The following is a 27,135-nucleotide window of genomic DNA, read 5'->3' as shown; positions in this document are numbered from 1 at the left end:
TAGGAATTAGGGGAAGAGTTCGCTAAAAGGGTTAGGGGAAAGGTTTAGCTAACATGCTAAGTAGTTGCAAAGTAGCTAAAACTAGTAAGTAGCTGAAAAGTTGCTATTTAGCTAAAATGCTAAAGTTGTCCGTGATGAGATTCGAACTCGCAACCTTTGGGTTGCTAGACATTTTGCGTTATACGTCCACCCATCCACACCGACCACCCACCCTACTTCCGTTTTTTGCCTTTAAGTAACCATCTGTCTTATGTAACCATACCAACTGTAACATATCATACTAATTTCAGTGGCCTAGATTTACATTTACAATGTTACGTCTAGTCTATGAGACCAGGCTGTGATTACGGTAATTCTGAATGAATCGTGAATAATGATGAGTGAGAAAGTTACAGACATACAAATATCATACCCCCAAGACATGCTAACCGCTCACTATTACAATAACAGGCGAGGTTATCATTTTTTTGGGGGGGGGGGGGGGGTATGATATTTGTGCGTCTGTAACTTTCTCGCTCATCATTATTCACGATTCATTCATGATTATCCGTAATCATGGTAGCATCCACATTAACGTAGAAGTGTTTATGTAGAAGTGTTTAATCATGGTAGCATCCAAATTAATATAGAAGTGTTTAGAAACATATTCTATTCTTGTTTACAATAAAAGTGACTCCAAAATGACAAATATGTTATTTACCATTTATTTATATTGGGCACAAAATAATCTGAAACACATCCAAAACAAACCGCAAATGCATCCAACAAATTTGTAGAGTCACAAGCTTCATGTAGTCATTGCATACTATGAATATGGGACCAAATACTCAACTTTTTACTACTTTAATACATATATGCTCTATAATAATTTTTTACTTATCTATTTTTTACTTAACACTTATTTTTCTTAAAACCGCATTGTTGGTTAAGGGCTTGTAAGTAAGCATTTCACTGTAAGGTCTACACCTGTTGTATACGGCACATGTGGCAAATAAAATTTGATTTGATTTGATATAAGTGAATTTGTCCCAATACTTTTGGTCCCCTAAAATGGGGGGACTATGTACAAAAAGTGCTGTAATTTCTAAACAGTTCACCCGATATGGATGAAAATACCCTTAAATTAAAGCTGACAGTCTGCACTTTAACGTCATAGTCATTGTTTCATTTCAAATCCAAAGTGCTGGAGTACAGAGCCCAAACAACAAAAAATATGTCACTGTCCCAATACTTTTGGAGCTCACTGTAGTTGAATAGACCTGCCATAGCCCTTCTAAGGATAGGTTTCCACTCCCCATTTAATCTTGCTCTTGTGACTGACTGGGTTCAAACCGGGTTTCCTGCATGTCACAAGACTGTGTTAGCCCACCTAAAATGTGATGTTTTGGTGCCACGTTTTGGTGCAGCTAGGGCAATCCAGATGGCTAATTGTTGACATTTTTAATGAAGAATGTGTGTTTTTTCGGAGTGGCTGCGGATCCAACTTTTTCGGGATCTTTAATCCATCTACTAAAAGATCCGGAGCTTCCCGAAGATTCTGCGCATGTGTATATTCTGTACTTTACGCCCAGAGAACAGGCTACTCAGGCGAATGGTGCTCATTTAATAAAGTTAGATCAAGCAGAATCACTGTCTGCAAGATCACATAATGATCACAGTATTCTACATATCAGAACCGAATATAATAGCATAGTATAATGTTACTCTAAGACTAAAACACCACCACATTTTTCTTTAATGTGGCCAAAACTCAACAGCGTGTGCCACTACGCAAAATACACAGGTTGGCTATGCTACACTTTGTTAACACATCTGCTCTAAAATTCGCTCACTGTACATCATTCAAAACAACACTGTAGGCTACTTCGAAACAACACTGTGTAACTCAAGATCTAAATGCATATCCCCATGAAACTGATTGAGATCAAATGGTTACTATGGGTAAAACTTGAAGAATTATCATTCACGATTGCATGCGGTGGTGTTTTCGTCTTACAGTAACATTATACTATGCTATTATATTCGGTTTTGTTATGTAGAATACTGTGAACATTATGTGATCTTGCAGATATTGATTCTACTTGATCTAACTTTATTAAACGAGCACCATTCGCCTGAGTAGCCTGTTCTCTGCACGTAAAAAGGAGCCATGCATTTTACACATGCGCAGAATGTGATTATTTAAGTCAGAACCCGAAAAAGTTGGATACATAGCCACAGCCTTGTTTTTTATAATTGTGATTTGTAAGTTGATGATAGAGTGTTTTTTGTATTTGTAAATGTTGCACATTTGTATGATTGTGTACATGCAGGGCTTCCTTAGAAAAGAGGCCTTGGTCTCCCTGCTTAAATCAAGGTTAAATAAAACAATACAAAAAATGTGCTTAAGCCCATAGGGAAGCGATCAGGAAGTTAATGTAAAGGACGACGCGCTGCTTGCTTAGCAAGTACCACTTCCCCCTGATTCAGCTAATACCGAGACTTGAACTCAGGACCTCTGCCTTGCAAACACTCGTGACCGCCCTCCTGAAGTGTTCCAACCCGCCACGCTATTGAAAAAGGCCTTCTTCAATTGCGCAAGGGCACTTCAGGCTGATGAGTGAGTTTCACATATCCCCATCTGCTACATTCACCCAAACTCACTCCAAAGCAACCCCAGCAGTTGGGCTGAGCGCAACTGTAGATAAGAGTCCAGCTTGATTAGCGAGTACCGTGTCCCCCTGATTATGCTCATACGTAGACTCAAACTCAGGACCTCTGGCTCGAAAACACACGTAGCATAACAACCCATCGCGCTATTAAAAAAGGTATTCAATTGCGCAAGGGGAGACACTTCAGGCTGAGGAGTGATCCCCATCTGCTACACTAATACAACTATTGTGCTGAGTGCTAAAGCGCGTATCGCGTACAAATAATCTGTCCTCGGTTGCAACACTCACTACACAGTTCCAAACTGCATCTGGAAGCAACGTCAGCACAGGAACTGTTAGTCAGGAGCTTCATGAAATGGGTTTCCATGGCTGAGCAGCCGCACACAAGCATAAGATCCCATGCACAATGCCAAGCGTCGGCTGGAGTGGTGGTGACTCTTGAGAAGTGGAAACGCGTTCTCTGGAGTGATGAATCACACTTCACCATCTGGCAGTCCGACAGACGAATCTGGGTTTGGCGGATGCCAGGAGAATGCTACCTGCTCCAATGCATAGTGCCAACTGTAAAGTTTGGTGGAGGAGGAATAATGGTCTGGGGCTGTTTTTCACGGTTCAGGCTAGGCCCCTTAGTTCCAGTGAAGGGAAATTGTAACGCTACAGCATACAATTACATTCTAGACGATTCTGTGCTTCCAACTTTGTGGCAACAGTTTGGGGAAGGCCCTTTCCTGTTTCAGCATGACAATGCTCCTGTGCACAAAGCGAGGTCCATACAGAAAGGTTTGTCAAGATCGGTGTTGAAGAACTTGCCTGGCCTGCACAGAGCCCTGACCTCAACCCCATCGAACACCTTTGGGATGAATTGGAACGCCGACTGCGAGCCAGGCCTAATCACCCAACATCAGTGCCGACCTCACTAATGCTCTTGTGGCTGAATGGAAGCAAGTCCCTGCAGCAATGTTCTAACATCCAGTGGAAAGCCTTCCCAGAAGAGTGGAGGCTGTTATAGCAGCAAAGGGGGGACCAACTCCATATTTATGCCCATGATTTTGGAATGAGATATTCGATGAGCAGGTGTCCACATACATTTGTTCATGTACTGTAAGTGAGCTAACACAGTCCGGTACGAATCTAGTCAGTCACAAGAGCAAGATTAATTAGAAAGTGGAAAAGCTATCCTTAGAAATGCTATGACATGGCTATTCAACTATATTGTTATGGGGGCCAAATTGCGTTTTTTGTCACACTCCCTTCTAACGTGTCCTTTGAGCATCATTTCTAAGGACAGCCCACCCAACTACCTCATCCCCATATTGTTATTTATTTTGCTCATTTGCACCCCAGTATCTCTATTTGCACATCATCTTCTGCACATCTATCACTCCAGTGTTAATACTAAATTGTAATTATTTTGCACTATGGCCTATTTATTGCCTTACCTCCATAACTTACTACATTTGCACGCACTGTATATAGATTTTCTATTGTGTTATTGACTGTACGTTTTGTTTATCCCATATGTAACTCTGTGTTGTTGTTGTTTTTAAATCGCACTGCTTTGCTTTATCTTGGCCAGGTCGCAGTTGTAAATGAGAACTTGTTCTCAACTGGCTTACCTGGTTAAATAAAGGTCAAAAAAAAAAATAAAAAAAAAATAGAGGGTAACAGAATGCACAACCATGTTCCAGAGAGTCTTAGCTTTCAGAAATCGGGTCATAATAGCTTATAGCCCAAACGGTCCAAACGCTAGAGCCAAATTCATAGGAAGAAAATTAATTCAAAATGCCACATTGGCTTCAGAAACCTCCCAAAACCTGTTTAACACAAAAAGTGTTTGATTCTATCGGTTTTCTTCTAGCATTCCTTGCTGGCAAAGTACCAGGATGTTATCTCTGGTTTTGAATCTGAATGTAGAGAACTGAATTTGAAAACTGAATCCGAACACATCTAAGATGTTGAATGTATGAAACTTTGGTAAAGTTGAAATTATAATTTATAAACTTGATGCAATATTTACCATAATGACACTGAATATATAAATATTGAATTTTAATATTCAATTAAATTGAATTTTAAAACTGAATGCAATATTAATTCAATTCAGTTTAAAATCATGAAATACAAGTTCAATTTATTAATTAAATGATTCAATTTGTGCATTACAAATTCAAAGATAATGAATTCAATATCTAAATACAAATTCAAAAATATTTCTTTTGGCACTGAAATCGCTCCATATTTTATCTGGAACCAGTATTATCTTGTTGAATTACTTACTTTTGGTCTGCTCCACTGTGTAACTGGGGGAGGGCCTCCAGAGCCTGCTTGAAGCTGGCGCTGAAACAAGATACATACAGTTAACACCACACGACACACACCAACACTAATACATTCTACTACACACAGGAGGAGACATACCATAACACAAAAACACTTATAGTAAAACCAGATTAAACTAGCTGGAGTGCTGTTTTCGCTTCCTTTTCAATATACAGTACCACCAGGTAATGTAGTCCAGAGAGTGAGTGGTAGAAGGCTTGGGTAAGATGAATGTGACTTAAAGGAATGACAGTGAGAGTACTGTGTAGTTTCTGTAATACATGTACAGTGAGGGGGAAAAGTATTTGATCCCCTGCTGATTTTGTATGTTTGCCCACTGACAAAGACATGATCATTCTATAATTGTAATGGTAGGTTTATTTGAACAGTGAGAGACAGAATAACAACAAAAAAATCCAGAAAAACGCATGTCAAAAATGTTATAAATTGATTTGCATTTTAATGAGGGATATAAGTATTTGACCCCCTCTCAATCAGAAAGATTTCTGGCTCCCAGGTGTCTTTTATACAGGTAACGAGCTGAGATTAGGAGCACACTCTTAAAGGGAGTACTCCTATTCTCAGTTTCTTACCTGTATAAAAGACACCTGTCCACAGAAGCAATCAATCAGATTCCAAACTCTCCACCATGGCCAAGACTAAAGAGCTCTCCAAGGATGTCAGGGACAAGATTGTAGACCTACACAAGGCTGGAATGGGCTACAAGACCATCGCCAAGCAGCTTGTTGAGAAGGTGACAACAGTTGGTGCGATTATTCGCAAATGGAAGAAACACAAATGAACTGTCAATCTCCCTCGGCCTGGTGCTCCATGCAAGATCTCACCTCGTGGAGTTGCAATGATCATGAGAACGGTGAGGAATCAGCCCAGAATTACACGGGAGGATCTTGTCAATGATGTCAAGGCAGCTGGGACCATAGTCACCAAGAAAACAATTGGTAACACACTACGCCGTGAAGGACTGAAACCCTGCAGCGCCCGCAAGGTCCCCCTGCTCAAGAAAGCACATATACAGGGCCGTCTGAAGTTTGCCAATGAACATCTGAATGATTCAGAGGAGAACTGGGTGAAAGTGTTGTGGTCAGATGAGACCAAAATCGAGCTCTTTGGCATCAACTCATTTCGCCGTGTTTGGAGGAGGAGGAATGCTGCCTATGACCCCAAGAACACCATCCCCACCGTCAAACATGGAGGTGGAAACATTATGCTTTGGGGGTGTTTTTCTGCTAAGGGGACAGGACAACTTCACCGCATCAAAGGGACGATGGACGGGGCCATGTACTGTCAAATCTTGGGTGAGAACCTCCTTCCCTCAGCCAGGGCATTTAAAATGGGTCGTGGATGGGTATTCCAGCATGACAATGACCCAGAACACACGGCCAAGGCAACAAAGGAGTGGCTCAAGAAGAAGCACATTAAGGTCCTGGAGTGGCCTAGCCAGTCTCCAGACCTTAATCCCATAGAAAATCTGTGGAGGGAGCTGAAGGTTCGAGTTGCCAAACGTCAGCCTCAAAACCTTAATGACTTGGAGAAGATCTGCAAAATCCCTCCTGAGATGTGTGCAAACCTGGTGGCCAACTACAAGAAACGTCTGAACTCTGTGATTGCCAACTAGGGTTTTGCCACCAAATTGCTACTTATTTCCCTCATTAAAATGCAAATCAATTTATAACATTTTTGACATGCATTTTTCTGGATTATTTTGTTGTTATTCTGTCTCGCACTGTTCAAATAAACCTACCATTAAGATTATAGACGGACTGTAAACTCTCCTTCCAGACTCACATTAAGAATCTCCAATCCAAAGTTAAATCTAGAATCGGTTTCCTATTTCGCAACAAAGCCTCCTTCACTCATGCTGCCAAACATGCCCTCGTAAAACTGACTATCCTACCGATCCTTGACTTCGGCGATGTCATTTACAAAATAGCCTCCAACACTCTACTCAGCAAATTGGATGTAGTCTATCACAGTGCCATCCGTTTTGTCTCCAAAGCCCCATATACAACCCACCTCTGTGACCTGTACGCTCTTGTTGGCTGGTCCTCACTACATATTCGTCGTCAAACCCACTGGCTCCAGGCCATCTATACATCACTGCTAGGCAAATCCCTGCCTTATCTTAGCTCATTGGTCACCATAGCAGCACCCACCCGTAGTCTGCGCTCCAGCAGGTATATCTCACTGGTCATCCCCAAAGCCAACACCTCCTTTGGCCGCCATTCCTTCCAGTTCTCTGCTGCCAATGACTGGAACAAATTGCAAAAATCTCTGAAGCTGGAGACACTTATCTCCCTCACTAACTTTAAGCATCAGTTGTCAGAGCACCTTACCGATCACTGCACCTGTACACAGCCCATCTGAAATTAGCCCGCCCAACTACCTCATCCCTATATTGTTATTTATTTTGCTCATTTGTACCCCAGTATCTCTATTTGCACATCATCTCTTGCACATCTATCATTCCAGTGTTAATACTAATTGTAATTATTTTGCACTGTAGCCTATTTATTGCCTTACCTCCATAACTTGCTACATTTGCACACACTGTATATATATTTATTTCTGTTGTATTTTTGACTTTGTTTTGTTTTACCCCATATGTAACTCTGTGTTGTTGTTTTTATCGCACTGCTTTGCTTTATCTTGGCCAGGTCGCAGTTGTAAATGAGAACTTGTTCTCAACTGGCTTACCTGGTTAAATAAAGGTTAAATAAAAAAATAAAAAATGTCTTTGTCAGTGGGCAAACATACAAAATCAGCAGGGGATCAAATACTTTTTTCCCTCACTGTACGTGTGTTTACAGTAGTATGCACAGTGTGTGTGAAGTGTATGTGTGCGTGTGGTACGCAGGTGTCTAGTGATGTAGTACAGTACAGTCTCAGGGAGGGTTTTGGGGGTCTTACTGGCTCTCAGATGACAGGTAGGAGGCTACAGCATCTCTCAGAGCACTGATCTCCAAACGGGCCTGGAGAGAGTGTGAGAGAGAGAGTGAGAGAGAGAGCAAGAGAGATGGAGAAGGAAGTGGATAGAGAAAAATAAAATAATGGGTAAATGAGGTTAAAGGTCCAATGCAGCAGTTTTTATTTCAATATCAAATAATTTCTAGGTAACAATTAAGTACCTTACTGTAATTCAAATGGTAAAAAAGAAACAAAAATAGCTTCTTAGCAAAGCACTTTCTCAAGCAAGAATTTTGCTAGGACTGTCTGGGAGTGGTCTGAGTGGGGAGGGGAAAACTGAAAACTAGCTGTTATTGGCAGAGAGGTTTGGAACTCTCTTTCTTATTGGTCTATTAACTAATTTACTGCCTGGTGATGTCACCAGGCAGGCAAAAACTCCATTCCACCAAAACAGGCGGAAATTTCTGGCCGTCTTATCAAACAGCTCTTACACTAAAAGGGCATTTATCATAATTTTCACAATTTCACAGAGTAATTCCAACATCATAGTGTGAAAATATATACTGTATAAAACATAAAATCTAGTTTTTGACTGCACTGGGCATTTAATAGAGCACTTTAGGGTAATTTAAAGTATCCTCAGTTTGGGCTGTAGAGTGTACACTACAGGGTGTAGTATACCAGTAGCTGGTCTGGTAGAGGTGCTGGGGTTTAGAATCATCAGTAAAAGAGGGTAAATCCCCCCAGTTGGTGGCTCTTCATTTGACTCACTCGAGAGAGTGGCATCTGAAAGTGTGTGTGTGTGTGTACCTGTATGGCTCCGTTCATGCTGAAGTAGGACACACACTGCATGAGACGGGTCATCTCCTCTGCCACACCATCAACGATTCTAGTCAGAACCCTGGGAACTAGCTCCCTTGACACTGTGAAGACCTGAGAGAGAAAGAGGTGGAGAGATCAAACTCTCTGTGACTCCTGACTCTGTGACTGCTCTACTCATTACAGAAGGCCCCCAATCATTTTTGTCATGCATCTCTTCATTATACAGAAAGGCCAATGCCTTACCTCAGCATGAACAGTGATGATGTTGACCAAGGCTTCCTTCAGGTAGTTCCTCACACCTAGGAAAGAAGGTAGTTTCATAATAACGTCAAAACCCAGTCTAAAACCCAAAACCGATCATATGAAACTGATCCCAGACCTAACACATTTATCAGTTCTCTTTTACTATAAGACTAGACTGAAATGCAGTGGGCGAGGAAAGATCGAAAGTAGTCTTTCTATTGGTAGAGGTTGAGATGAGCCATATAATGTATGTTTTCTCCAATCAACCTGGAGAATGGTGGGTGTGTAATGTGTAGAGTGGCACCCCTAAGTAGGGGTGTGAACGTTTAAACGTATAAATGAAGTTGGGATCCTTAACGTTAAGAAAAATCTCTAACCACAACATTATCACAAAACATGTTATTTTCCGTATAACTAACTATACAATAGGCTATAAAGGCCTCGGGAAAGTAAACAGCATAGTGGGTAAATTTCCACAACAACTAAAGAGCGTTGAAGCGCAAGGCTCTGGTGCTCTGGCTACCACGCTGTGAACAGCGTGAAGTAAACCTGTGCACATGCGCAGATACTGTGTGTGACTTTGCAAGAGCGAAGTGTTGCATCTCGTTCATCTCAATATCCTAACCTATTCATTGATGATAGGCCCTGTTTTACTGCAGTTGCAAGACATTGCAAACCAAGAAATTGTGAGATACAGTATTCCATTTCGAGATACAGCTTTTGATTGCCGATAGATAGGCCAAGTGCACCGTTCTGACTCTCTCTGCCTGGTGGCCGACCTGCCTATACTGTGTCCCTCCCCTCTGTCTCCATCCCTCGCTAGCTCGCTATGAAAGATGCAAGTGTTTGTGTTCTCGGAAGTACAGCAACTAATCAGTCTCCTCCGTTCCAAAAATACTGAATCTTGGGAGTTGATTCCTTGTGGAATCGAATCTTGACACTCAGAAATGGGAGTTGACTCTGGAGTCTACGTGCAAGGAGATGAAAATACATTTTTGAGTCGACTCTCCACCACTACGTCATCATCGTTAACAATTGGAAACATTTCAGAGAAAGGCAAGCGACAGCAGTGAAGTCCTGTATGGCAAGACTTTGAGAAGATAAATGAGAAAGAAATGCAAACTTTGCAAGGTGGAATTGAGGTACAGTAATGGTTGTACAGGTGCAATGCTTAGCCATCTGAAAGGGATGCACCGTAATACCCAAACCGTTGCTGGCAGCAGCGCATATATATTATCGGTTTAACAAATGGCCGTTGAGAACATTTTTTCCATTTGTAACATCCCCCTACAGTGACGGAAACAAGTATTCGATCCCCTGCTGATTTTGTATGTTTGCCCACTGACAAAGAAATGATCATTCTATTTTTTTAATGGTAGGCTTATTTGAACACTGAGAGACAGAATAACAACAAAAAAATCCAGAAAAACGCATGTCAAAAATTTATTTGCATTTTAATGAGGGAAATAAGTATTTGACCCCTCTGCAAAACATGACTTAGTACTTGGTGGCAAAACCCTTGTTGGCAATCACAAAGGTCAGACGTTTCTTGTAGTTGGCCACCAGGTTTGCACACATCTCAGGAGGGATTTTGTCCCACTCCTGTTTGCAGATCTTCTCCAAGTCATTAAGGTTGAGGCTGACGTTTGGCAACTCAAACCTTCAGCTCCCTCCACAGATTTTGTATGGGATTAAGGTCTGGAGACTGGCTAGGCCACTCCAGGACCTTAATGTGCTTCTTCTTGAGCCACTCCTTTGTTGCCTTGGCCATGTGTTTTGGGTCATTGTCATGCTGGAATACCCATCCACGACCCATTTTAAATGCCCTGGCTGAGGGAAGGAGGTTCTCACCCAAGATTTGACAGTACATGGCCCCGTCCATCGTCCCTTTGATGCGGTGAAGTTGTCCTGTCCCCTTAGCAGAAAAACACCCCCAAAGCATAATGTTTCCACCTCCATGTTTGACGGTGGGGATGGTGTTCTTGGGGTCATAGGCAGCATTCCTCCTCCTCCAAACATGGCGAGTTGAGGTGATGCCAAAGAGCTCGATTTTGGTCTCATCTGACCACAACACTTTCACCCAGTTCTCCTCTGAATCATTCAGATGTTCATTGGCAAACTTCAGACGGCCCTGTATATGTGCTTTCTTGAGCAGGGGGACCTTGCGGGCTCTGCAGGATTTTAGTCCTTCACGGCGTAGTGTGTTACCAATTGTTTTCTTGGTGACTATGGTCCCAGCTGCCTGGTGATCATTGACAAGATCCTCCCGTGTAGTTCTGGGCTGATTCCTCACCGTTCTCATGATCATTGCAACTCCACGAGGTGAGCTCTTGCATGGAGCACCAGGCCGAGGGAGATTGACAGTTATTTTGTGTTTCTTCCATTTGCGAATAATCGCACCAACTGTTGTCACCTTCTCAACAAGCTGCTTGGCGATGGTCTTGTAGCCCATTCCAGCCTTGTATAGGTCTACAATCTTGTCCCTGACATCCTTGGAGAGCTCTTTGGTCTTGGCCATGGTGGAGAGTTTGGAATCTGATTGATTGATTGCTTCTGTGGACAGGTGTCTTTTATACAGGTAACAAGCTGAGATTAGGAGCACTCCCTTTAAGAGTGTGCTCCTAATCTCAGCTCGTTACCTGTATAAAAGACACCTGGGCACCAGAAATCTTTCTGATTGAGAGGGGGTCAAATACTTATTTCCCTCATTAAAATGCAAATGAATTTATAACATTTTTGAAATGCGTTTTTCTGGATTTTTTTGTTGTTATTCTGTCTCTCAATGTTCAAATAAACCTACCATTAAAATTATAGACTGATCATTTCTTTGTCAGTGGGCAAACGTACAAAATCAGCAGGGGATCAAATACTTTTTTCCCTCACTGTATGTCATGTTGACAAGACAATAGAAGAAATACAAATGAGATGATTGTCTGGTGTCTGGTGCTTTAAAGATTAACACTTCCAGGGGGCAAGAGTGTTACCACGAGAAAACAAAAGACCAAAACCAGTGAAAGTCATCTTTCTCTGTTTCCGCTGGCAATGCAGGCCTCAGCATACACACACCAATCACCCACATGTTCATCCAGTGAAAGTATCATATCCTATTCCTTATAGCTGTGGTTTATAAGCCCAAATGTTCCTGTTTCACTATTAGCAGAACACACAAAGTCGTAAAAGGCACCACTTTTTCTCCCTGGAACATTGAGGAGCATAGGGGAGTGGGGCTATGTTCCTCTGAGCGCACACGCACATACACACATCCTGTTTTAAGGTACATAAACCACACACAAGTTTCACCTGTGCACAGCCTCAGAGCACATCCGTGTGTATGTGTGCTTGTGTGTGCATTCATACACACAAAACCACAGACCAGAATGATATATGTCCATGTCACTGCTAACATCACTTCAATTTACGTATGATTGTATGAAGAATTCACTGAAGATTCAGGGTTTGACATTTCCTGCAATGTGCAGATGAGACACCTACAATGAGCTCCCCCACCCACAACAACTGATGACTAGCTTGTAGAGAAAATAGATACAGAGAGAGAGAGAGAGAGAGAGAGAGAGAGATATTCTTGGGGTCTGCTCACCAACCAAGAATTCACAAAATGGGACAAACACCAAATTGAGACTCTGCATTCAGAATTCTGCAAAAATATCCTCTGCGTACAACGTAAAACACCAAATAATGCATGCAGAACAGAATTAGGCCGAGACCCGCTAATCATCAAAATCCAGAAAAGAGACGTTAAATTCTACAACCACCTAAAAGGAAGCGATTCCCAAACCTTCCATAACAAAGCCATCACCTACAAAGAGATGAACCTGGAAAAGAGTCCCCTAAGCAAGCTGGTTCACAAACACAAACAGACCCCACAGAGTCCCAGGACAGCAACACAATTAGACCCAACCAAATCATGAGAAAACAAAAATATAATTACTTGACACATTGGAAAGAATTTTTAAAAAAACAGAGCAAACTAGAATGCTATTTGGCCCTAAACAGAGAGTACACAGTGGTATAATACCTGACCACTGTGACTGACCCAAAATGAAGGAAAGCTTTGACTATGTACAGACTCAGTGAGCATAGCCTTGCTATTGAGAGAGGCCGCCATTGGCAGACCTGGCTCTCAAGAGAAGACAGGCTATGTGCACACTGCCCACAAAATGAGGTGGAAACTGAGCTGCACTTACTAACCTCCTGCCAAATGTATGACCATATTAGAGACACATATTTCCCTCAGATTACACAGACCCACAAAGAATTCGAAAACAAATCCAATTTTGATAAACTCCCATATCTATTGGGTGAAACACCACAGTGTGCAATCACAGCAGCAAGATTTGTATCCTGTTGCCACAAGAAAAGGGCAACCAGTGAAGAACAAACACCATTGTAAATACAACCCATATTTATGTTATATACATATTTACTTTAACTATTTGCACATCATTACAACACTGTATATAGACATAATATGACATTTGAAATGTCTTTATTATTTTGGAACTTGTGTGAGTGTAATATTTACTGTTCACTTTTTATTGTTTATTTCACTTTTGTTTATCCATTTCACTTGCTGTGGCAATGTAAACATATGTTTCCCATGCCATTAAAGCCCCTTGAATTGAATTGAATTTAGAGAGAAAGAGAGAGAGAGAGAGGGAGAGAGCGAGAGAGAATGTTTTAGTGGAGAAATACACAACAGGTAGATATGAAGGGTAGTCTTGGTCAGGTGCCCATAGAGTAGGGCCGGGACGATCCCAGTATTGTGATACTCGTTAGTATTTGTATTTGTATTTATTAGGGATCCCCAGCAGCAGCTACTCTTCCTGGGGTCCAAACATATTAAAGCACTTACATTACATATAAAACAAAATATAAAACAGTACATCATATAACATTATTACACCACTACATATCTACAATACAAAATGTTTAATAACACCATTCAACAATATCAGAATGTGTGCGTATGCATGTGTCTGTACCTTTGTGTGTGTCTCTTCACAGTCCCTGTTGTTCCATAAGGTGTATTTTTACCAGTTTAAAAAAAAATCCGATTCTACTGCTTGCATGAGTTACCTGATGTGGAATAGAGTTCCATGTAGTCATGGCTCTATGTAGTACTGTGAGCCTCCCATAGTCTGTCCTGGACTTGGGGACTGTGAAGAGACCTCTGGTGGCATCTCTTTTGGGGTATGCATGGGTGTCAGCTCGGTACATTCAGCTTGTCAACACCTCTTACAAAAACAAGTAGTGATGAAGTCAATCTCTCTTCCACTTTGAGCCATGAGAGATTGACATGCATGTCATTAATGTTAGCTCTCCGTGTACTTTTAAGGGCCAGCTGTGCTGCCCTGTTCTGAGCCAACTGACATTTTCCCAAGTCCCTCTTTGTGGCACCTGACCACACGACCGAACAGTAGTCTAGGTGCGACAAAACTAGGGCCTGTAGGACCTGCCTTGTTGATAGTGTTGTTAAGAAGGCAGAGAAGCGCTTTATTATGGACAGACTTCTCCCCATCTTAGCTACTGTTGTATCAATATGTTTTGACCATGACAGTTTATAATCCAGGGTTACTCCAAGCAGTCTAGTCACCTAAAGTTGCTCAATTTCCACATTATTCATTACGAAATGTAGTTGAGGTTTAGGGTTTAGTGAATGAGTTCTCCCAAATCCAATGCTTTTAGTTTTGAAATATTTAGGACTAACTTATTCCTTGCTACCCATTCCGAAACTAACTGCAGCTCTTTGTTAAGTGTTGCAGTAATTTCAGTTGCTGTAGTAACTGACATGTATAGTGTTGAGTCATCCGCATACACAATGGCTTTACTCAAAACTGGTGGCATGTCGTTAGTAAAGATGGAAAAAAGTAAGGGGCCTAAACAGCTACCCTGGGGAATTCCTGATTCTACCTGGATTATGTTTGAGGCCCTTCCATTAAAGAACACCCTCTGTGTTCTGTTAAACAAGTAACTCTTTATTCACATTATAGAAGGGGGTGTAAAGCCATAACACATACGTTTTTCCAGCAGCAGACTGTGATCGATAATGTAAAAAGCTGCACTGACGTCTAACAAGACAGCCCCAAAATCATTTTATCATCAATTTCTCTCAGCCAATCATCAGTAATTTGTGTAAGTGCTGTGCTTGTTGAATGTCCTTCCCTATAAGTGTGCTGTAAGTCTGTTGTCCACCAATTTCTCTCAGCCAATCATCAGTAATTTGTGTAAGTGCTGTGCTTGTTGAATGTCCTTCCCTATAAGCGTGCTGAAAGTCTGTTGTCAGTTTGTTTACTGTGAAATAGTATTATATCTGGTCAAACACAACTTTTTCCAAAGGTTTACTACGGGTTGGTAACAGGCTGATTGGTCGGCTATTTGAGCCAGTAAAGGGGGCTTTACTATTCTTGGGTAGCGAAATGACTTTAGCTTCCCTCCAGGCCTGAGGGCACACACTTTCTAGTAGGCTTAAATTGAAGATGTTGCAAATAGGATTGGCAATATCGTCTGCTATTATCCTCAGTAATTTTCCATCCAGATTGGCAGACCCCGGTGGCTTGTCATTGTTGATAGACAACAATAATTCTTTCACCTCTTCCAAACTGACTTTACGGAATTCAAAAGTACAATTCTTGTCTTTCATAATTTGGTCAGATATACTTGGATGTGTAGTGTCAGCGTTTGTTGCTGGCATGTCATATCTAAGTTAGCTTATCTTGCAAATGAAGAAGTCATTAAAGTAGTTTGTAATATCAGTGGGTTTTGTGATGAATGAGCCATCTGATTCAATGAATGATGGAGCCGAGTTTGCCTTTTTTCCAAAAATGTCATATAAGGTTCTCCAAAGCATTTTACTATCATTCTTTATATTATTTATTATTGTTTCATAGTATAGTTTCTTTTTATTTTGTTTAGTCACAGGATTTCTTAATTTGCAGTACGTTTGCCAATCAGTTGGGCTGCCAGACTTATTTGCCATACCTTTTGCCTCATCCCTCTCAACCATACAATTTTTCAATTCCTCATCAATCCAAGGGCATTTAACCGTTTTTACAGTCATTTTCTTAATGGGTGCGTGCTTATTAGTAACTGGAATAAGCAATTTCATAACTGTGTCATGTGCAGCGTCTGGTTGCTCCTCATTACACACCACAGACCAGCAAATATTCATCAACATATGATTCACTATAAAAGATATTGTATGACCGCTTATACACTATATTATGCCCAGCCTTTGGAACTTTGGTTTTCCTAGATATGGCTACTATATTGTGATAATTACATCCTATGGATTTGGATACTGCTTTAAAGCAAATTTCTGCAGCATTAGTAAAGATGTGATCAATACATGTTGATGATTTCATTCCTGTGCTGTTACATACCTGGTACCTGTGCTGGTAAATACCCTGGTAGGTTGACTGACAACCTGAACAGGCACTGGTTGCAGTTTTAAAAAAATTATTGAGTGGGCAGCTTGATGAGAGCCAGTCAATATTTAAATCACCCAGAAAATATACTTCTCTGTTGTTATCAAATACATTATCAAGCATTTCACACATATTATCCAGATACTGACTGTTAGCACTTGGTGGTCTATAGCAGCTTCCCACAAGAATGGGCTTTAGGTGAGGCAGATGAACCTGTAGCCATATTACTTCAACAGTATCTAACATGAGATCGTCTCTAAGCTTTACAGGAATGTGGTTCTGAATATAGACCGCAACACCGCCCCCGTCTGTCTTTTCGGTAGATGTTATAACCATGTATTGCTACCACTGTATCATCAAAGGTTTTATCTAAGTGAGTTTCAGAGATAGTCAGAACATGAATGTCATCTGTTCCAAGCAAATTATTGACTTCATGGACCTTGTTTCTCAGGCTGGGTGAGCTGCACACAATGGTCTTCCTACTTGGGCACACCGCCTCAGTGCTACCAGTGTAACTCTGGTTCATAGGCTCATGATTACTGCATACAATAGCTGTAGGATCAATAGAGGTAGTCACAGCAATTAGGGGGACATAAATTAAGTTACTTACATTGTGTCTGCCAACACCCCTAGGATAATGTACATTTGATTCAGCATTATGACGACTCATTGTCACAATGGTAGGGATTAACTGAGCTGGTCTTGGGTCATTGATAAGTCATTGTTTCAACGCAGCCTTGAAATGCGTGGACAGAGTCCAGGAGCCAAGATGATTTGGATTAACTCTGTCATTCCTGTAGAGTATCTTCTGTTTCCAGAAGGTGTCAAAGTTATCTATAAAAGTGATTCCAGCAGAGCTACAGTAATCTTTTAGCCAGATGTGTAATGCCAGTAGCCTGCTGAATCTTTCACACCCGCGGCCCAACGGATGGTACTGGACCTGAAATGATTAGCCGTTTTATGGAGTATTTTAATGCTAAAATCAGTTCTTTAAAATCCATTTTCAGATTTTCCAAGCTAGCCCTCCTGATGTCGTTTGACCCCACATGGACTATGACAGCGTCAGCTTCCGGTATCTGTCGTAGAACAGTCAGAAGCAGCCTTGTAATGTCCTGTACTCGTGCTCCTGGGCAGCACAGGGTTTTTGCATTGGGAACCGAGCTGTTTCTCACCATAGAGCTGCCGATGATGACAGCTGGTGATGTTGAATGGGCCGGTCTCTCAGGCAGCCTCACGGTCTGATGAGGGTGGGAGCTCTGAGGATCTGAACCCGAGGTAGAAGCCACCGGAGAGGGAGACAGAACAGAGGACGAAGATGCAGGTACCTCCGGATCCGATCTTGAATGGGAAGCCTCTAAGGAAGAAGGCGCCGGAACCTCTGGATCCAGGGCGGCAAAGCCGTTTCTGGGCTGTGTCAGGTCCGGGCTTAACATCTCCAAGGAGACCCCTGTTGCCAGAGGACGCTGTCTTCGATTTCCACGGCGAGTGACATACAGTGGGGAGAACAAGTATTTGATACACTGCCGATTTTGCAGGTTTTCCTACTTACAAAGCATGTAGAGGTCTGTAATTTTTATCATAGGTACACTTCAACTGTGAGAGACGGAATCTAAAACAAAAATCCAGAAAATCACATTGTATGATTTTTAAGTAATGAATTTGCATTTTATTGCATGACATAAGTATTTGATACATCAGAAAAGCAGAACTTAATATTTGGTACAGAAATCTTTGTTTGCAATTACAGAGATCATACGTTTCCTGTAGGTCTTGACCAGGTTTGCACACACTGCAGCAGGGATTTTGGCCCACTCCTCCATACAGACCTTCTCCAGATCCTTCAGGTTTCGGGGCTGTCGCTGGGCAATATGGACTTTCAGCTCCCTCCAAAGATTTTCTATTGGGTTCAGGTCTGGAGACTGGCTAGGCCACTCCAGGACCTTGAGATGCTTCTTACGGAGCCACTCCTTAGTTGCCCTGGCTGTGTGTTTCGGGTCGTTGTCATGCTGGAAGACCCAGCCACGACCCATCTTCAATGCTCTTACTGAGGGAAGGAGGTTGTTGGCCAAGATCTCGCGATACATGGCCCCATCTATCCTCCCCTCAATACAGTGCAGTCGTCCTGTCCCCTTTGCAGAAAAGCATCCCCAAAGAATGATGTTTCCACCGCCATGCTTCACGGTTGGGATGGTGTTCTTGGGGTTGTACTCATCCTTCTTCTTCCTCCAAACACGGCGAGTGGAGTTTAGACCAAAAAGCTCTATTTTTGTCTCATCAGACCACGTGACCTTCTCCCATTCCTCCTCTGGATCATCCAAATGGTCATTGGCAAACTTCAGACGGGCCTGGACATGCGCTGGCTTGAGCAGAGGGACCTTGCGTGCGCTGCAGGATTTTAATCCATGACGGCATAGTGTGTTACTAATTGTTTTCTTAGAGACTGTGGTCCCAGCTCTCTTCAGGTCATTGACCAGGTCCTGCCGTGTAGTTCTGGGCTGATCCCTCACCTTCCTCATGATCATTGATGCCCCACGAGGTGAGATCTTGCATGGAGCCCCAGACCGAGGGTGATTGACCGTCATCTTGAACTTCTTCCATTTTCTAATAATTGCGCCAACAGTTGTTGCCTTCTCACCAAGCTGCTTGCCTATTGTCCTGTAGCCCATCCCAGCCTTGTGCAGGTCTACAATTTTATCCCTGATGTCCTTACACAGCTCTCTGGTCTTGGCCATTGTGGAGAGGTTGGAGTCTGTTTGATTGAGTGTGTGGACAGGTGTCTTTTATACAGGTAACGAGTTCAAACAGGTGCAGTTAATACAGGTAATGAGTGGAGAACAGGAGGGCTTCTTAAAGAAAAACTAACAGCTCTGTGAGAGCCGGAATTCTTACTGGTTGGTAGGTGATCAAATACTTATGTCATGCAATAAAATGCAAATTAATTACTTAAAAATCATACAATGTGATTTTCTGGATTTTTGTTTTAGATTCCGTCTCTCACAGTTGAAGTGTACCTATGATAAAAATTACAGACCTCTACATGGTTTGTAAGTAGGTAAACCTGCAAAATCGGCAGTGTATCAAATACTTGTTCTCCCTACTGTATCTCCATTGCTGGTTGGTTGGGTCAAGAACAGCTCTGTTCTACAGGGAAGGGGGAGACCCCTTCGGGGATGGATCCCTGCTGAGCACCAGCCAGTCGGCTGTGGAGAGCCGACAAGGCGGCGACACTTCCACCAGACCAGAGCGATGTCTGGCTACTGGGGTGGAAGAAAACGAAAAAGTAGGCAGCGTGTGAGTTTGCTACTTGCTTGCTAAGAGTAGCCACTTCACCCCTGTAGTCCTCCGCAAGCAAGCAGTTGCTAAATTGAAAGTCAGCGTAGTCCACATTGTCCCGGAACAAAGCAAAATAAACACAGCTCCTGCAGCGCTGGAAATGTTAAATAGCGACCTCCATTTGAGACCGCCTTGCCAGCTAGGGTAGCTGGGCTTCCGTGTCTCTCCCCCTATGCGGAATCTGGCAGGATCTCGGGACAGACAGCAGCGCTCACAGCAACTAAGCCCAACAGAGCCACAGTATCCAAAATAAAATAAAAGTATATAAAAACACTGTCAGCTTTACAAAAACAATAAACCGTGGTCTCTCGTTCAGCTTTGTTAGTATCGGGCAAGGAAACAAAACACGAAGCGGATTTCAATCTTTAGGAAAACAGCCCTAATGTTGGAAACAAACATCATTATGTTGTCATCCAGACAGGGACGGCTTGTTCAATAGGGCGATATGGGCGACGCACTGCCAAACGGGAAAAGGAAGGGATTTTTTTTCTAATCAATTATATCACGGCAACAGCAGTTATCAGTGTTCACGTCTGATCTGCCAGCCACTAAATGTCAAATCAGGCTAAAGTCGTGCTTCAAATGGCCCCGCCCGTTTTTGGGGCGATTTCAGTCAAGTTGAAAATCGCCCAGAAGTCTCTCATAGCCTGTCATGTAAAATCTATTTTTTTCACATTTCAAAGCTTTCAATACATTCTCTATGGGTGTCTGTGGGCTTGCACTTACGCGCTTTCGTCATGCGTGACGTAACGTTGAACGTAACTAAGACAATGGCGGCTAGAAGCGTCTCTGTTGCGACCTGCAGTGCGGCGTTATTTTATGTTTTTAATTTGTAGACTTAGTTTACAAACATTCTGCCAACCATGGATTTCCAGTGGTTGGTTTTGGACTGATCTTGTTGATCGTGTACATACCCGCTACGAACGGACTAAATAATGAAAACGCTGCTGGCAGCTGAATCCCAATACAGCTGGGAGACTTGGCTGGATGAGTCCCGGACAGAGAAGTGGAGCCGGCCACCTTCACCCTGGTCAGAGCGGACCGCGATCCTGGTAAGAGAGCGACTCTGTACCCCGATATTGAACTGCTTTCTGTGTCATTGCGACCTTACTATCAATTCAATTCAATTTAAGGGCTTTATTGGCATGGGAAACGTGTGTTAACATTGCCAAAGCAAGGGAAGTAGATAGTAAACAAAAGTGAAATAAACAATAAATATTAACAGTAAACATTACACTCAGAAGTTTCAAAAGAATAAAGACATTTCAAATGTCATATTATGTATATATACAGTGTTGTTACAATGTGCAAATAGTTAAAGTACAAATGGGAAAATAAATAAACATAAATATGGGTTGTATTTACAATGGTGTTTGTTCTTCACTGGTTGCCCTTTTCTTGTGGCAACAGGTCACAAATCTTGCAGCTGTGATGGCACACTGTGGTTTTTCACCCAGTAGATAAGGGAGTTTATCAAAATTGGGTTTGTTTTCGAATTCTTTGTGGATCGCTGTAATCTGAGGGAAATATGTGTCTCTAATATGGTCATACATTTGGCAGGAGGTTAGGAAGTGCAGCTCAGTTTCCACCTCATTTTGTGGGCAGTGTGCACATAGCCTGTCTTCTCTTGAGAGCCAGGTCTGCCTACGGCGGCCTTTCTCAATAGCAAGGCTATGGTCACTGAGTCTGTACATAGTCAAAGCTTTCATTAAGTTTGGGTCAGTCACAGTGGTCAGGTATTCTGCCACTGTGTACTCTCTGTTTAGGGCCAAATAGCATTCTAGTTTGCTCTGTTTTTTTGTTTGTTCTTTCCAATGTGTCAAGTAATTCTCTTTTTGTTTTCTCATGATTTGGTTGGGTCTAATTGTGTTGTTGTTGTTGTTGTTGTTGTTGTCCTGGGGCTGTGTGGGGTCTGTTTGTGTTTGTGAACAGAGGCCCAGGACAAGCTTACTTAGGGGACTCTTCTCCAAGTTCATCTCTCTGTAGGTGATGGCTTTGTTATGGAAGGTTTGGGAATCGCTTCCTTTTAAGTGGTTACTATCTGCCCCGTGAGTTCCCCCAATTGTTTGTTACCGTTGTGTACTGTTGATAATCACAAGTTTACTGGAGAACTGAGACCAAGTAGAGACTTTGGACAGGGTGGATATGGTATAATAAAGGCAGTTTATTCAGAGGTAAAGATATCTGGAATCGCGTGCACGGACTCGTGCACGTGTGTAGGTCACCTAAATCATCAGAAAAATTGCCCCTCCTGAGAATTTTTTCAGGAGCCGCCACTGCATCCAGAGTCACATTTATTTCGTTTCCAAGCTATAGCACACAATATTTTACATACAGCAGGTTTTCAAAGGACGAAAAAGTTTGGTCTGCTTCGTGTTTTAATTTGCCATGGTAAAAATATTGCGATACTGGTATCGTCACAGCCCTACTATAGAGTAAACTCAGAGTAGACTGTATGTGAAGTTGTGAACCTCAGGCTAAGCACATCCAAGCACTGTTTATCGTAACACTTCAGACACAGAGACATTACTGTATGTTAGTGCTGAGCGATTAGTGCTTTTTGAGGTTGGTTCGGTTTCGGTTAGATTCGGAAAAATAATCACGGTTTTCGATTTCGATTTTTTTTAAAACATTTAATGCACTATGCATTATGTGGGTTGAATGCTGTAACAACACAGAATCAAACAGTTAAAAGTCCCATTATGGTAGTGACTGCCCATTTCTGCTAATGACTTATTTCTGCTAATTTATTCACATTAATTTACTTTAATAAAATATTTTTTTTATTTTATGACTTTATTATTTCATTCCAAGTCATCATCTCTATAGAGCTGCTACCTATGATGTCTGACAAAATCACTATTTTAGTAGTTCTTCAAAGTATACTGAACAAAAATATATACGCAACATGTAAAGTGTTGGTCCCATGTTTCATGAGCTGAAATAAAACATTCCAGAAATTTTCCATACGCATAAAACATTTATTTATCTTTAATTTTGTGCGCAAATTTGTTAACATCCCTATTAGTGAGCATTTCTCCTTTGCCAAGATAATCCATCCACCTGACAGGTGTGGCATATCAATAAGCTGATTAAACAGCATGATCATTACACAGGTGCACCTTGTGCTGGGGACAATAAAAGGCCACTATAAAATGTGCAGTTATGTCACACAACACAATGCCACAGATGTCTCAAGTTGAGGGAGAGTGTAATTGGCATGCTGACTGCAGGAATGTCCACCAGAGCTGTTGCCAGATAATTTAATGTTCATTTCTCTACCATAAGCCACCTCCAATGCTGTTTTAATGAATTTGGCAGTACGTCCAACAGGCCTTACAACTGCAGACCACGTGTAACAACGCCAGCCCAGGACCTCCACATCCGGCTTTTTCACCTTGCGGGATCATCTCAGACCAGCCACCCGGACAGCTGATGAAACTGAGGAGTATCTCTGTCTGTATTAAAGCTCTTTTGTGGGGAAAAACTCATTCTGATTGGCTGGGCCTGGCTCCCCATGGCTGCCCAGTCATGTGAAATCCATAGATTAGGGCCTAATTAATTTATTTCAATTGACTGATTTCCTTATATGAACCGTAACGGTAACATTTATATTTTTCGTTCAGTATAAATAAGGCATACATTTATGACAGCTGAATACCAACTATCAATCACTTAGATCATGTATCTTCAATGTGCTTCCTTTCCCTCTCGATCGCACATTCTTTCTTCTCTCAGTCTCCGTGTCTGCTCCGCACAGACCAGACAAGTTTAAGCGGGCGCACAATGGATAATGGTCATTGTAGTTAATTTCCACATTTTCTGCGCTAAACTATGTAGAATATTGGCCTGTTGGAAACTACAATACCCTACTACATTGCACAGTTCAAGCTTGATCTGATTTATCTCTACAGAAACTGCACATTGAGCTCGCAGAAAAAAAGCGAACCAAATGGAATTCCAATAATTGAACCGACGTTGTCAATTAGATTGTTTAAAAACCAAAAAATAACAGACATTTTGGTTAATCGCTCAGCACTTCTGTATGTACTATACATAAGTCAGGCAGCAGGTAGTCTAGTGGTTAAAAGCGTCGGGCCAGTAACCAAAATGTTACTGGTTCGGCTCCCCAAGCAGACTAGGTGAATTTCTTTTTGGGGTGCCCTTGAGCAAGGCACTTAACCCGAATTGCTCCTGTAAGTTGCTCTGGATAAGAGTGTCTGCTAAATGACTAAAATGTAAATGTGAAGACACACATATAAACCACCAAAAAAACACACACACAGGGCTTCTCAGACAGTGCCCAGGCAAACCGGCGATCCCCATCATATGTTAGCAGAAAATAATAATATATAACGTATTTTCTTATCATCAGGTGAATGATAATGGTAAGCAGAAGTAATCAACATTGTAAAATGAAAAGATTTGGTAGACAGTTTTATTATTTTGACCTCCCCACAGTTCATTGGAAGGGGAAGTGTAAACTCTAACATAGCTTATTAGCTAGAAAGGTATCTTGGTGGCGTAGATACAATTTTGCTGTTGTGAATCATGAATAATGATGATAAAACGACGGCTATTCAACCAGACGGCTTTTCCATTTTCCGTATGGATCGAACGGTGGCTTCTGGTAAGAGTAGGGGGGAGGGGTATGTTTCCTCATCAACAATTCCTGGTGTACCAAAGTTGAAAACATCTCAAATAAAATAAAATAAAATGTTATTTGCCACATGCGCCGAATACAACAGGTGTAGACATTACAGTGAAATGCTTACTTAAAAGCCCTTAACCAACAATGCATTTTTTAAAGAATAATTTTAAAAAAAGTGTTAAGTAAAAAAAATAAAAAAAATAACTAAAGAGCAACAGTAAAATAAAATAACAGTAGGGAGGCTATATACAGGGGGGTACCAGTGCAGAGTCAATGTGCGGGGGCACGGTCTAGTCGAGGTAATTAAGGTAATATGTACATGTGGGTAGAGTTAAAGTGACTATGCATAAATAATAGACAGAGTAGCAGCAGCGTAAAAGAGGGGGGTGGGGGGGCAGTGCAAATAGTCCGGGTAGCAATGATTAGCTGTTCAGGAGTCTTATGGCTTGGTGGTAGAAGCTGTTGAGAAGCCTTTTGGACCTAGACTTGGCGCTCCGGTACCGCTTGCCGTGCGGTAGCAGAGAGAACAGTCTATGACTAGGGTGGCTGTAGTCTTTGACCATTTTTAGGGCCTTCCTCTGACACCGCCTGGTATAGAGGTCCTGGATGGCAGGAAGCTTGGCCCCAGTGATGTACTGGGCTGTACACACTACCCTCTGTAGTGCCTTGCGGTTGGAGGCCGAGCAGTTGCCATACCAGGCGGTGATGCAACCAGTCAGGATGCTCTCGATGGTGCAGCTGTATAACTTTTTGAGGATCTGAGGACCCATGCCAAATCTTTTCAGTCTCCTCTTCACGACTGTCTTGGTGTGTTTGGACCATGATAGTTCATTGGTGATGTGGACACCAAGGAACTTGAAGCTCTCAACCTGTTCCACTACAGCCCCGTCGATGAGAATGGGGGCGTGCTCAGTCCTCTTTTTTTCCCTGTAGTCCACAATCATCTCCTTTGTCTTGCTCACGTTGAGGGAGAGGTTGTTATCCTGGCACCACACGGCAAGGTCTCGGACCTCCTCCCTATAGGCTGTCTCATCGTTGTCGGTGATCAGGCCTACCACTGTTGTGTCGTCAGCAAACTTAATGATGGTGTTGGAGTCGTGCCTGGTGATGCAGTCATGGGTGAACAGGGAGTACAGGAGGGGACTGAGCACGCACCACTGAGGGGCCCCCGTGTTGAGGATCAGCGTGGCAGATGTGTTGTTACCTACCCTTACCACCTGGGGGCGGCCCGTCAGGAAGTCCAGGATCCAGTTGCAGAGGGAGGTGTTTAGTCCCAGGATCCTTAGCTTAGTGATGAGCTTTGAGGGCACTATGGTGTTGAACGCTGAGCTGTAGTCAATGAACAGCATTCTCACGTAGGTGTTCCTCTTGTCCATGTGGGAAAGGGCAGTGTGGAGTGCAATAGAGATTGCATCATCTGTGGATCTGTTGGGGCGGTATGCAAATTGGAGTGGGTCTAGGGTTTCTGGGATAATGGTGTTGATGTGAGCCATGACCAGCCTTTCAAAGCACTTCATGGCTACAGACATGAGTGCTACGGGTCGGTAGTCATTTAGGCAGGTTATCTTAGTGTCCTTGGGCACAGTGACTATGGTGGTCTGCTTGAAACATGTTGGTATTACAGACTCAGTCAGGGACATGTTGAAAATGTCAGTGAAGACACTTGCCAGTTGGTCAGCACATGCTCAGAGTACACGTCCTGGTAATCCGTCTGGCCCTGCGGCCTTGTGAATGTTGACCTGCTTAGTCTTACTCACATCGGCTACGGAGAGCGTGATCACATAGTCATCCGGAACAGCTGGTGCTCTCATGCATGCTTCAGTGTTGCTTGCCTCGAAGCGAGCATAGAAGTGATTTAGCTCGTCTGGTAGGCTTGTGTCACTGGGCAGCTCGCGGCTGTGCTTCCTTTTGTAGTCTGTAATAGTTTCTGTTAGACTAATTTCTTATAAGCTTCCGGGTTAGAGTACCACTCCTTGAAAGCGGCAGCTCTACCCTTTAGCTCAGTGCAGATGTTGCCTGTAATCCATGGCTTCTGGTTGGGGTATGTACGTACGGTCACTGTGGGGACGACGTCATCGATACACTTATTGATGAAGCCAGTGACTGATGTGGTGTACTCCTCAATGCTATCTGAAGAATCCCAGAACGTATTACAGTCTGTGCTAGCAAAACAGTCCTGTAGCTTAGCATCTGCATCATCTGACCACTTTTTTATTAACCGAGTCACTGGTGTTTCCTGCTTTAGTTTTTTGCTTATTAGCAGGGAATCAGGAGTTATGGTCAGATTTGCCAAATGGAGGGTGAGGGAGAGCTTTGTATGCGTCCCTGTGTGTGGAGTAAAGGTGGTCTAGTGTTTTTTTTCCTCTGGTTGCACATTTAAAATGCTGGTAGAATTAGGTAGAACGGATTTAAGTTTCCCTGCATTAAAGTCCCCGGCCACTAGGAGCACTGCCTCTGGATGAGCATTTTCCTGTTTACTTATGGTCTTATACAGCTCATTGAGTGCAATCTTAATGCCAGCATCAGTTTCTGGTGGTAGATAGACAGCTACGGAAAATATAGATGAAAAGTATCTTGGTAAATAGTGTGGTCTACAGCTTATCATGAGATACTCTACCTCAGGCGAGCAAAACCTTGAGAGACTTCCTTAGTATTAGATTTTGTGCACCAGCTGTTTTGACATTTTAGTTATTTAGCAGACGCTCTTATCCAGAGCGACTTCCAATTAGTGAGTGCATACATTTTT

General features: G+C 42.4%; 1 protein-coding gene across 2 annotated transcripts in view; it reads right to left on the bottom strand.

Moving 5' to 3' along the window:
- exoc2 (exocyst complex component 2) overlaps positions 1–27,135 on the bottom strand; it is a 118,757-nt gene that overhangs the window by 4,976 nt on the left and 86,646 nt on the right. For both annotated transcript variants that reach the window (XM_084164422.1, XM_084164423.1), the window contains exons 24-27: positions 8,961–9,016; positions 8,706–8,828; positions 7,899–7,960; positions 4,929–4,988 (exon numbers count right to left, since the gene is read on the bottom strand). In XM_084164422.1, coding sequence (XP_084020548.1) covers positions 4,929–4,988; positions 7,899–7,960; positions 8,706–8,828; positions 8,961–9,016 — 301 coding nt within the window. The remainder of the gene's footprint in view (positions 1–4,928; positions 4,989–7,898; positions 7,961–8,705; positions 8,829–8,960; positions 9,017–27,135) is intronic.

This window comes from Coregonus lavaretus, assembly GCF_964263955.1.
Source record: "Coregonus lavaretus genome assembly, chromosome: 6".
Lineage (NCBI taxonomy): Eukaryota > Metazoa > Chordata > Actinopteri > Salmoniformes > Salmonidae > Coregonus > Coregonus lavaretus.
The sequence above is the reverse complement of the archived record's forward strand: the minus strand, read 5'-3'. Positions and strand labels throughout refer to the sequence as shown.